At 39.9% G+C, this 13,671-nt stretch overlaps 1 protein-coding gene across 7 annotated transcripts in view; it reads right to left on the bottom strand.

Annotated features, from left to right (window-relative positions):
* Nucleotides 1–13,671, bottom strand: part of SGK3 (serum/glucocorticoid regulated kinase family member 3) — a 94,285-nt gene that overhangs the window by 18,078 nt on the left and 62,536 nt on the right. For 6 of the 7 annotated variants that reach the window (XR_008305684.1, XM_053243541.1, XM_053243540.1 and 3 more), the window contains 3 exons: nt 11,058–11,141; nt 10,839–10,911; nt 5,360–5,435 (listed from right to left, as the gene is read on the bottom strand). Coding sequence is in view for 6 of the 7 variants with exons in the window: in XM_053243541.1 (XP_053099516.1) it covers nt 5,360–5,435; nt 10,839–10,911; nt 11,058–11,141 (233 nt within the window). In the remaining variant the exon portion in view is untranslated. Of the gene's footprint in view, nt 1–5,175; nt 5,232–5,359; nt 5,436–10,838; nt 10,912–11,057; nt 11,142–13,671 lie in introns of those variants that run through there. The other variant, XM_053243544.1, reaches the window with a different exon arrangement.

Here is a 13,671-nt window from a genome sequence, read left to right as displayed (position 1 = left end):
CTATGTTCAAGTCAGAGAAAGTCAGAGAAAAGCCAGCTATGAAGTCCCTAATATGCCCATCAGCAGGGAATTCCACAGAATGGGTGCCATCAAGAGATGTGATCCCATCTCACAGGGCCTTTGTAGATGCGACACTGAGCATACGCCTGTCAGAAACTATATGGACTTTGAACCACAGGAGACATTCTTGGAAGATGAGCACACTCCAACGAAGACCCCTGGAGCTGATAAAAGCCCCCTGGATTCAAAGAACCCTGTGGAGTCAGAATTTGTTGCTTCTCTTTCAGTTGGCCCCTCGCAGGATCCCTGGGAACCCAGTGCTCCACAGTGGGGCTTCTGTCCTATCCCCAGAACCCCCTGCATCATCCGACACCCAAAGAGCAGAGGAGACCCTGGGCTGGGGTCAAGCTCCAGCTCCAATAGTGTAGTGCTCACTTGGCTGCTTGAGGTGTCCATCTCAATGGGTCTACCTGCGGGGAGGGGAAGCCAACTCAGGCACCTGCTGTGGTTTGGGGCCTTCCTCATGTCTAAGGAAGGGGTGGGAATCCATTTGGAGCTTGCTAGGTTAACAGCTCCTTAACTGCTTTGCTGGACCCAAGCATGGACACCCCCACAGATCGAAGGGTATGGAGGCATGTGATAGGAAGAAGCATGAGATGTGCAAATCCCTGATCTATTGGCAGGAGGTGGCTTTAAAGATCATCATAAGCACTTAGACTGGGTCTGGAACCGAAAAGGATGAAATAATATGCTCTCAGTGACCAGTGTTTGTCAGGGGAGGTGTCATAGCATTCTGCACTAGCTGAAGATTCCAAACAGTAGGGGTGTGCAAGCTGACTCAAATGGAGCCAGGTTCAAGTTTGAGCTGGCTTGGTGTGAAGGCTCGCACTCAAACTGAACCAGCCCCATGAAGAGGGGAGCCGGTCCGAGTTAGAGTCGAGCCAAGCCCAGCTCAAAACCCCAACTCGCAAGCCAGCTCGAGGGGTATGCTTGTAAAGGGGAATCTGGGAAGGATTCCCCTTTACAAGTAAATGGCTTTTCCATTGTAAGTGTGTAGGGGCAGGGAGGAAAAAGGTATTCTTTACCTTAAGAAAACAAGCCAATGGGGACGGCAGTGGTGGCTCCACCAACTCCGTCACTGGCCTCCCAAATGACAGGCTGGTCAAGCTGCAAACCATTTCAGGCCTCTGCTCATGCACGACCACCATTAGAGTAACTTCTGCATGTGTGCAGAGGCCATTTCCTATTCCCACTGGCTTGTTGTTGTTTTTTAAGGTAAAGAACACCTTTTCCCTCATCCCTTGCACTTACTATGGAAAAGCCTTTTACTTGTAAAGGGAGAATCCTTGCTGGATTCCCCTTTACAAATATACCCCTTGAGCTGGCTCAATGGCTGGACAGGACTGGGCCTGGCTCAACTGAGCCTGAGACGCCCAGTTCAGATCAAATCCAGTCTGAATTTGAGCCGAACCAGGAAAATCGGTTCCGTGCACATCACTACCAGTCTCCAAAAGGCAGCCTCACATAGAGTGCCTTGCAATAATCAATTCAAGAAGTTTCTAAAGCATGAATGACCAAAGACTAAATCTTCAAAGTCCACGGCTGGCCTAAGCCATTGAAAAGCAACCCTGGCCACTGCTATCCACTGAGAGAATCCAACAGCAACACAGGGTACAAGAGAACGCACAAGCTATGAAGGTTATCCTTTAAGGTTATCCTTTAAGATTCTGTAACCCCCTTCCAGAATAGAAAAAGCTGGCCATCCTCCAGTCCTAGTTTGGTGCACCATCATAAAACTCTGTCTTGTTGAGATTAAGTTTCAATTTGTTAATCTTCATCCAGCCCACAATCACATTCAGACACTGAATCACTGCTTCTGGATTTGATGAAAAAGAAAAAGCGAGCAGTTTCTCAGACAACTGATGACACTAATCCAGGACAGCACAACTTTGGCCCTCCAACAACTCCCATCATCCCCAACAGCGGTAAATAGAGGTGATGGGAATTGTAGTCCAACAACAGTTGGAGGGCCAAAACTGTGCAGCCCTGCACTAATCCAAACTGCCTTCCAGCAGTTGCACATAAATATTAAAGACAAAAATTTTAGACCTGTTTAATGCATAATCAAAACAAATAAAACATCTCACAACTCAAGCAAATACATTTCAATGTCCATACATCACTATCATTGTTCTATTTTCAGGCAGCTGGAAACATTCAAGATCAAATACAGTAATTGAAACTAAATAACCAATCCCAGGGCAGGAAAAGTGGGGGGGGGGGGGGAGAAGAGCAGCTCTTCACAAAATTAACCCTTTTATAGGCCAATAAATTTCACTGCTTCTCTCATTTCCTCCTTTACATTAATAGTTGGCTGTAACTGTTCAATATACATAGCTTCCTTAATCTTATGTTTCACTACATTTCCTTCATTAGCCAGAACAAACACCTTTGTTTGTACAGCTCTTCCTTATCACATATCAAACAATCCCTCCACTCACACAGCACCCATGACTTTAAAACAGCATCTGGTCAAGTCCAGACTTCGTGATAGCAAATGTGAAAGGAGGGATTGTTTGATATGTGATAAGGAAAAAGGTTGGTGTCAAGCTGAGGGAACAGTTTATAAGATTGCATGTGTGTAATTTTATATTGGGGAGTCAGGGAAACCCCTGATAAAGGGTATAAAAAGCATTTAGCAGATATGCAACAAGACAGTTTGAAACCCTGGGTTAAACATATGAAAGATAAATATGAAGGAAGCACTGTACAAACAAAGGTCTAAAATGTTCACCTGGAGTTTGGGAGTATGTGTATATCATCACCATTATATAGTCTTATTCAATATTAAAAAGCACCGAGGACAAGACAGACACTTGCTATATCCCACAAGTCACCTCCCATGATACCTAACAGATTCTGACTGGTCAGGTGGGAGCATTGCTTAGTAGTTTTGCTCCTGACCCCCACCCATCTCAAGCTGTCCAGAAGGATTTAGCAGCTTATCATATCAAACACTGCTAAGTCGTCCATTAGAATGACCTTAGTCATACTTCTACTGTCCAGCTCTGGAGAAGGTAGTTCAGCAGGGCCACTAAAGCAGTTGGCTTCAAACCCTTAAAATCTGATTAGAAAATCCATTTCATCCAATAATTCTTGAAGGTATCCATCACCACTTGCTCAAAGAAAGCAGATTTGAAACATGCTATAATTATTTAAGCCAGCCACCTCCAATGAAAGCTTTTTCAAGGGGGAATAAATCACTGTTTCCTTTAAAGGCAGGATGACGTTTCTCCTCATCCAAGAACTTGTTTACTATTGCTATTAGACAAACATTCAAGGCACGTGAACAGATACTATAAGCCATAAAGGGAAAAGATCATAGAAAGAAGAGGGATTTTTAAACTCTCTTAGAATCTTATTTACATTCTTGACAACAACAGCTAAACTTGGACAACGACGGCTTCATCAAGACTGAACAAGCAGATCCTTCAGCTATGGCTCTCAGATTTGCCTAAAACAGTGAAGTAAGTTAAGTTGGAGCAAAGTGTGAACAATTTTATTTATGGAGGCTGACATCCTGCCTAATACTGCTTGGATGCTTCTAACAGCACACACATTTGAGTACTCTTGTGCAAGAACATAACTATTTTTGGTGCTGAATACGATGAATATTTATATACTGCTTTTCAACCAAAGTCCCCAAAGTGGTTTACATAAATAGAAACAAATATATTCTGCACTCCAGAAGGGCACTGTTACAACAGAAACACGTCCCAAAGGATCAGGGACATGCTACTGTAACACAACACTTCCAGAACATTGGGAAACAGCTGTGCTCTTGAACAAGATTGACTGTGGTTTACAAGTGCAGGAGTTAGCACTGCATGTACGCTGTTAGAAGTGCCCATGTAGCATTAGTCAGGTTGTCAGCCAAAATGTTCAACAATTTGATTACTGCAGGCCACAAAGGAACAGTGGAATGCATCTTTCAAACACACACACACACACACACACACACACACACACACACACACACACACACACACACACACCTACCCCTCCACTGGACAACACTGAGTGGATGCAAAACTTTCGTAACTTTCATTTCCTGAGTGGATGCAAAAATTCCCTCCATTTGTGTGGTAACTGCCTCCCCTACATATCCTAGAGCTCTGGATTAAACCAAGGACACACCTGTGTCTGCTACCCTGTTAAAAGATCCCTAGGCACAATCCTGTCAGGATTCTGAGCAAGTTTGTTCATTAAAGTTCTTGTCACTAGACTGGTGACAAGAAAGCTGCCATCAACAGGCAAATCGCTCTGAGCATTTTGGAAACCAATTAAATCCATTAGTCTCTGGGGTTGAACCATGTTCCTCAGTTCCTGGCTCCTGCAGAGGTCAGATGGAGCTAGAACCTGCATTCTGACCAATGGGCTCTGGTGTGTCTAACATTCCATAGGATTGGGTTGCTATTTGATAAAAGGTTAGAGATTCCTGTTTGAAAATCTTCCACTATCTATTCCATTAATAAAATCAACAGAAACATCAATCTTGAAATCTGACCTGACAAGTATCTGGGAATAGCAAAAAAACACTCTGTATAAATGATGAACAAAGGTGGGGTTTTGCTTCCAACTAGATCAGTGTATTACCATGCACCCAGTTATAATTTCTGGCATTCGTAATTTCTAAATATAAAAACTTGTGTCTTTTATAACCCCCTCCAATTCTTTATATACCAATAATAAAATAAATAAATCACAAATCATAAAGAAAAAAAAGAGTCTGAGACTTCTTTTTATCATATTGACTTGAAAATCATAAAAGGCATTATAGCCTCTTAAGTACTGATCCTTTAGTATAGTTTGCCAACAAATTATTAAACTGACAACTACATGCTCTAGGAAGCTGTTTCTCCCCAGTTAATTTAGATTTATATTCTACTGCCATGGTCTAGTCTCAAAGTTAGAAAGGTTTGAATGATAGTCATCTAATATGCATTATATTTAGGGTTTTAAAACAGTTTCAGCAGTAGTAACTTCAGTGTTGTCCAATAAAATACTTTAATGTTGTCCAATAAAAGTCAGTGACTTGTGGACATAAGAACTACCTTGAACCAGAAAGTCCATCTATTCTAGTACTATGTCTCTAACCACAGCCAGTCAGATTACCTTGGAAAGTTCTTCAGCAGGGCATGATACAGATTAGCCATTTCCAACTTGTGTGCACCATCTAGTAATCAGGTGGAAAGATCTCTTTATATTGGACAATTTGTGGATAATGACTTCCATTATGCAATTTGTCACTTGTGTTTTTACTTTAACATCTCTTATAAAAAAGAACAGGTACACTTACTGATTGCACAGTTCCGGCTGCCGTACTAAATTCTGAATGAATTCATTCAGGCCTGTTCTTCTCTGTTGAATGAAATCTGTTTGAAATAGAAATTAGGAAACTCTAAACATTAGAATTTATATTTTGCGTTTATACATTTTTGAAATTAGTGTGAACTAATTCCAAAATGAGACATTTTTCTGTTTACTTCTGTTTTTCTGAGCACCACTTCGCATAGACCTTATAAAAGAACAGTAGAAAAATTAAGTTGGCTAGACCAAACTGCAAACAGCTGCTGATCTAATCAACTTAATTCAAAAGGAAAACTGCATTTATTTTGTTTTTTAAAAAGTTGTATGAACACTTATAAATATCCACCAATAGTTTCAAACAGTTGAACTTGCAACCATTTGGCTCCAAATGTGCTTCAGGCATGGACACTATCCAAGAGGCACTTATTTATTTATTGCATTTCGAGACCGTCCCATCCAAAGGCTCTGGGCAAATTGAGCAAACACAACAAATTAAAAAAACAAACATTAAAACAAACACCATTTAAAAACACACTGCTTAAAACAATATACAATTTTTAAGACAATTCAGAGTTATTTAAAAACCAGTTAAAATACTTAAAAACCGTGGAAGGCCAGGCAAAACAAGTAAGTTTTTAGGGCTCTCTTAAAGGCCACCAACAAGCCTAAATTACAGATATCTGCTGGGAGTGCATTCCAGGAACAGCTGCAGAGCAGGCCCAGCACCGAGTTGCCACCAGACATACCGGTGGCAGCTGGAGATGGATCTCTCCAGATGACCTCAACGTGCAATGGGGATCATACAGAAGAAGGTACTCTCTAAGGTAGCTTGGACCCAAAGCCGTTCAGGGCTTTAAAGGTAATAACCAGCACTATGTATTTTGCCCAGAAACATACTGGCAGCCAGTGCAACTGTTAAGCTCCCTGCAGTTTTATCCCCTAAACAACACACTACTCAACCCCATGTAACTTATGACAGTCGCATCATATTTATTCTAAAGGTGGTACTGCTCATACTTTTAATGGCCTTTTCTAGATTTTCCAGAGAAGTTTACAGCACTATGAAAACCATACCTCGAGGGGATGGACAAAAGATCTCCAAGACTGAAAGCGACTATTTGTTCACAGGTCTTGTTATCATGGCATGACCAAGCCACATTTTGATGACCATTATGTCATATTGGGTGGTGTAGGGAATCATAGCTGGAAGCCACTGGTTGTTAGTGTGGCTGTCAGCAGAAAACCAGAGAATGGGGGACTCTCCTGAAGGCAAGCTAAAGGGCGATTCTCCTGCTAAACGGAGTAATGAATCAGACTCAAAAAGAACAACTAGTGGAGGGAAGAAATTACATGGGGTTGAGTAGTGTGTTGTTTAGGGGATAAGACTGCAGGGAGTTTAACCAGGAAAGAGAAGAGTTAAGGAGACTTTTTGATGAATGGTAATTTGGTTGCCGAGGTCAATCCTGAAGAGTGCTCCATCAGGTGGTAATAGTGCCAGGTGTGTATGGTAAATCCCTGCTCTTGTCTAAATGCTAAATAAAGTAGCACTTAGGGCCCGCTTTCTACAAGCACTGAAGTATATATGTTTGTCTCATTTTCAGTTTATGGTATCGTAACTGAACCAAAAGAATTTAACCACATCTAACAAAACCAGAATCTGATGCTGCATATATGGCTACAATTTTATTGACAATACAGCAGGAGAAAGGATATCATAAGCAAATCAAAGTGTACACTTAAAATGATAAGAGTAATCAATTTGAGAACAAAACATGAAATCTTTACTTGTATGCCTGTTAACATACAATTATTCTGGCCTTTATTTCTATCAGCATTACAAAGCCCACGACAGACCAGAATGCACCTCACATAATAAAACAAATGGGTGATACTGATGTGCATAAAACATACTGCACAAAGCACTACCATTTCCCCTCTTAAACCTCTGGTCTTTAAGGCACTAGTGTTGGCAGAATTCCACTGATTAATACAGCCTCAGTTTCAACCTGTTTTGAAAGCTTTACACTATAAATAGAAATGACGTCAGCACTGAAACAAGAATTTCAAGGGATCTAATCACAGATTTGTGAGGTTGAAAGAGACCGGAAGGTCATCAGACCAACCCTCTGCCTGAAGAAGGCTTGTATTATATGGCAGCCTCAGACAAAATCCGCCAACCATCCACAACAAATTGTGCCAACAGAGTGGCACAAATGAACAAATAAGGTGCACCCACAAATAGTGCCAGCAGACCAGACAGCTCCAGCTGACACAAAAAAGCAAATCAGGGGCTCTGGCATCCACTGTCCTATTATGATCCAAAAGAAGTTTAAGCAAATGTGTTCAAGTTTACTGGGACTACGTGGAAATAGCATTTTTTACTCTGAAGCATTCTAGAACCCAGATACATCAGGAATGATATAAAGCTTTCAGCCATCATCCAGAGAATGAGATAATTACTAATTATCTCTGCATGGCAGTGAGGTTTTCAATTTGGTTTCCCCCCACAAACACGCCCCCCCCCCAAAAAAACTGCAGCCCATCTGGCAAGCTGTTTTTAATTTTCAGCTCCCCATCCCCACAAAAAAGTCAACTCTCAAGACTGTTGTCATTTTTTTCTTCACTGTTTTTAGCTGCATCATAATAGGTAATCTTCTAGAGGATAGCACACATTTCAGCCCATCACACACACACACACCCCACTGTGCATTTCTCAATACAGTCTAAAATGTTGCACATAATATAATAAACCATTAAAATTGTACCACACAAGAACTGCCAACACATCAGGTATTATGATTTCATCAGGAAAAAAGAATCTATACAGGGTTGGTTTTTTTACAAATTAATGAAGCTATTTATTTTTTTACCTACCAACAACCATAGCTCTATACCACCTGACTATACCATCCCTAGGTGGTATACATAAGTTAAAATACAATATAAAAAGAGGATAAAATAATTAAAATATATATATTATAAAATCAGATAAAAGCCTGAGAAAACTGGTGCATCTTAAGGGTCTTTTTTTAGAAAAGAACAACCAGAGATAGATAAACTCTGATTTTAACAAGGAGTGCATTCCAGAGCTGTGAAGCAGCCACAAAGAAAGCCTGTTTTTAAAGTGACTAGACCCAGGGTACCTAGACAAATATATGCACGTAAGGTAAAGGATGGGGTTTGGGGATTTCTAGGATTAAATATTTACTTTGATGCATATCGCATTACACAACTTATGCATATGCAGCGTGACCCCCAAGCGAAGTGGGCAAACTTAGAGATAATGTTACAGAATAGTTTACTCAAATTGCCTTTGATAAATAATTTAGGTAAGGAGAAGAAAAAACAAAGTAACCTTATTATTAATATGATTGGGATGGTGTGGAAAAAATGGCAAAATAAGTTGCTTTCAATGATGTCACCCTTATTAGAAATGAAGACATATATGTCTGGAAATATGTCCTGTATAAAAGGATATTGGCAGTATCTAGGAGACAATGGTTTTATTAAACTTAAGGATTTCTACTCAAAGACCTCAAATTTGCCAAATATAGATTTGATTAAAAGGATCACTTCAGTGGATGATACATTTACAAATAGAATTATTTATATATTATATAATTCTGAGTTTAAAATGGCTGCAACTCGTTCTTTGGTTAAATTTGAGCAGGTGTATGAAGAGTTATTAATTAAGCCCTGTGGAGCTACCTTGAAATTATATAATATCTTCTTAAATTTTGATGCTTTTTCATTTTTAGGAATGAAACTTTCTTGGGAACAGGATATAGGAAATTGTATAGACTCAGTAAATTGGGTTAAGTTAAATAAACCATTAAAATGGACAAGTAATGTTAGAATATGGGAGCAACGCATTAAAATATTAACTAAATGGCATATGACCACAAGGAAGCTGGCAAAGATAAAAAAAATTTCTAATGCTAACTGTTGGAGAGGGTGTATAGAATTAGGCTCCTATAAACATATGTGGTGGAATTGTGTCAGAGTGAAAAGATTTTGGCAAGCAGTGGAAAATGAAATAGTAACTAAATTTGGAGCTTTGATAATGCTTAATATAGAATTGGGACTACTGCTTTTGTTTACTGGAAATAATATGAAATTGGATAATAATGTTTTGTTAAGGTTTCTTATGTTAGCAGCTCAAGCATTAATTGCTCGTACTTGGAAAACTGCTGAAAATCTTAATATTAGTAACGTATAAATAATATGGGCGTATATGCTTGAAGAACTTATTTTAGTTTGATGTAATAATATGCAATAAAAGCTAAATAGATACCACTTTAAGCAAGTATGGAAACCAGTTATAGATACATTGGAGACAAATAGGGTTTATTATAATGTGAGTAAGATCTTGGTTGAAATGGTTAAGTAAACAATGGACTGAATATATGAGTATGACTGATATACCAGTCTTATAAGATTATTATTATTATTATTAATTTGATTTCTATACCGCCCTTCCAGAAATGGCTCAGGGCGGTTTACACAGAGAAATAATAAATAAATAAGATGGATCCCTGTCCCCAAAGGGCTCACAATCTAAAAGAAACATAAGATAGACACCAGCAACAGTCACTGGAAGTACTGTGCTGCGGGTGGATAGGGCCAGTTACTCTCCCCCTGCTAAATAAAGAGAATCACGTTAAAAGGTGCCTCTTTGCCAAGTTAGCATGGGGTTCTATACCAACTGGGGTTCTATACCAACTGTACCTATTGCAAATGTTTCTTTATTTTGTTGTACCTTCTTGTTGTAACATTAATGTATATTTTAAATATTTAATAATTAATAAACTTTTTTAAAAAAGAAAAGAAGAAGGCCTGGCCCTGAGCAGCCACCAAATGAACCAGTGGCAGCCATAACCAGATCCCCCCAGGTGCCCAGGAGGGCATTTTCTAATTTATTTATTTATTTATTTATTGTTAAATTTATATACCGCCTTTCATTAGAAACAATCCCAAGGTGGATATATCCTTTGGTTCTTTAAATTATAGCACTTGCATTTCTCCCCCAACCCCTGCTCTCTATTATACTGCATGATTTATCATCTCCTTTATTAGTGTGCGTGGTTATATTTGGCAGCCAGTGTAAGACCTTGTCTTAGAAGGTATCAGCTTAACATTTCATTCTATGAACAATTTTTCAGAAAAGGGAAAAGTCAAGCACTTTATTGTCTGAGTGACCACCGTTCTGCACTTTGAAGTTCAGAGAACATTCATTTCTCAGCTGATGCACATCAATTTCACTCTATGAAAATTACTAGCAAGCTGTTACTGTTCCATAATATTTTGGCATATGAGGAAAAAATGGCTCAGAATCCTGTTGCACTTTTGGCACATTGCATCCAGCTCTGGCCCTCTAATGCATTATGATCTCCTTGTTAGGAAGAAATCACTTGTGCAGACACTGTTTAAATAAAGCAAAATAGAAGTAGAAGAATCTTGTGACTGACCTGGATCAAAATTGTCTCCAAATATTCTTTTAGCAGGAATCTTCAAGTTCATAGTGGGAAATTGTTTCCTTAGCTGAAATACAACACACACACACACAGAATTTAGCTGTGGAGTGCAGATAACTGCCTGATCACAATATAGCACCAACACAATTGTGTAGTGTAAGGCAGCCCAGAAGCACACCCTGGTGAGAGTTTAGCATAACTATATTTACTTACCGTATTGTACAGTTTATCAAACTCAGCATATCGCCTGAAGACAAACCATTCATTACTGCCAACTGAGACCAAAACTTTGTAAACCTGTAGGAATACAAACACACAATTTAAAAGTGACATATACAGAATTTTAAACAAAGTTCTGAGTATGTGCATTCATAAATGTGCCTTAATTATCTATTTATCTTTGAGCTAGAGTATCATATATTAATTAGTGTCATGCATGAAGAAAGAAATTTCACTTGTGCATGGAGGACAAGGGCAATCTTTGCTGATCCCCATGTTCCTTGCGCTGCCATGATGCATTCCCAAAAATATATCCTGAAGGTTCTCCAACTATCAGGGAAATATTTTCAAGGGGCATCTGGAGCAGCAGAGGAAAAGATGGATTGGTACATAAGAACAGCCCTGCTGGATCAAGCCCAAGGCCTATCTAGTCCAGCATCCTGTTTCACACAGTGGCCCACTTGATGCCTCTGGGAAGCCCACAGGCAAGAGCTGAGGGCATGCCCTATCTCTTGCTGTTGCTCCCCTGCAACTGGTATTTAAAGGCCTCTTGCCTCTGAGGCTGGAGGTGGCCTATAGTCACACTAGTAGTCATTGATAGAACTGTCCTCCATGAATTTGTCTAAGCGCCTTTTAAAACCATCTAAGCTAGTGGCTATCACCACATCCTAAGAAAGAGAATTCTATAGATTAATTATGTGCCGTGTAAAAGGGTACTTCCTTGTGTCCATCCTAAATTTCCTGGCCTTCAGTTTCTTGGGATGACCCCTGGTTCTAGTGGTGTGAGAGAGGGAGAATATTTTTTCTCTGTCCACTCTCTCTACTCTATGCATAATTTTATACACCTCTATCATGTTTTCCCCAGTTGCTTCTTTTCCAAACTAAGAAGCCCCAGATGTTATAGCCTTGCCTCAAAAGAAAGGTGCTCCAGGCCCCTGATCATCTTGGTTGCACCTTTTCCAGTTCTACAATGTCCTCCTTAAGAAACAGTGACCAGAATTGCACGCAGTACTCCAAATGTAGCCACACCATAGGCATTATAATATTAGCAGTTTCTTTTCAATCCCCTTCCTAATGATTCCTAGCATGGAATTTGTCTTTTTCACAGCTGCCATGCACCAAGTTGATACTTTCAGTGAGCTGTCTACCACGACCCCAAAATCTCTCTTCTGGTCTGTCACTGACAACTCATCCTCCATCAGTGTAAATGTGAAGTTGGGTTTCTTTCCCCAATATGCATCACTTTACACTTGCTTACACTGAACCACATTTGCCATTTTATTGCCCACTTCTCCAATTTGGAGAGACCCCATTGAAGCTCCTCACAATCTTCATTGGATTTTACTACCCTAAATAGTTTAGTGTCATCTTCAAATCTGGCCACTCCACTGCTTACCCCAACTTGTAGATCATTTATGAACAAGTTAAAGAGCACTGGTCCCAGTACAGATCCCTGGGGGACCCCATTTCTTACTTCCCTCCATTGTGAAAAACCTGTCAATTTACTCCTACCCTCTGTTTCCTGTCCTTCAACCAGTTCCCAATCCACACATTAACCTATCCCCATATCCCATGACTGCTAAGTTAACTCAAGAGCCTGTGTTGGGGAACTCTGTCAAAAGCTTTTTGGAAGTCCAAGTATACTATGTCAACTAGATCACCATTATCCACATGCCTGTTGACACTCTCACAGAACTCCAAAAGTTATTTGGAACGAGTGAGGCAAGACTTGCCCATGCAGAAGCCTTGCTGGTTCTCCTTCAGCAATGTCTGTTCTTCTATATGTTTAAAATTTTTGTCTTTAAGTATGCTTTACAACAACCCTAACTCTCTTATAAGCTGAATTGGATCACACTATGGCCACTGTTCCCCAATAGTTCTACAGCTCTGACATCTCACACCAGGTCCTGGGCATCACTCAGGGTTAAGTCCAAGGTTGCCTTCTCTCTGGTTGGTTCTGCAACCAACTGTTCTAAGTCAAAGTCATTTAGAATGCCTAGAAATGTGGCTTGTCTTCAATACCCATATATGAATGTGTCCAGTCTATGTGGGACTACGACTAAAAATGGGACTACATCTAAATGTAAAGTAGACTAAACTAATGACAATGGATACAGCAACCAGCCTTAGAATTGATAATGAAGACACTGAAGTGCTGGACAGTTTCTGCCTTTTTAGGATCGACCATCAACAGTAAAGGATACAGCAGTTAAGAACTATGCCGCTCACTAGCACTGGTAGGGTTGCAATGTCTACACCTACAAAGATGAGAATCATTTGATCTTTCCTGTAACACTCTACGGATGCAAAAGCTGGAGTTTGAAGAAGCAAGATAGATGCTTTTTCAAAAATGCTTTTGAACTTTGGTGCTGGAGAAGACTTTTGAGGATACCATGGACAGCCAGGAAAACAAACAAATGGATCATAGAACAAATCAATCCAGAATTTTCACTCGAGGCACAAATGATCAGGCTCAAACTTCGGACACATTATGTGAAAATCCAGCTCACTTGAGAAGTCCCATAATGCTGGGGAAAGTTGAAGGAAAGAGAACAAGAGGATGACCAGCAGCAAGGTGGATGGACTCAAAGACGACAGCAATGAATGT

This window comes from Hemicordylus capensis, chromosome 4 (assembly GCF_027244095.1).
Source record: "Hemicordylus capensis ecotype Gifberg chromosome 4, rHemCap1.1.pri, whole genome shotgun sequence".
Taxonomy (NCBI): Eukaryota; Metazoa; Chordata; class Lepidosauria; order Squamata; family Cordylidae; genus Hemicordylus; species Hemicordylus capensis.
The sequence above is the reverse complement of the archived record's forward strand: the minus strand, read 5'-3'. Positions and strand labels throughout refer to the sequence as shown.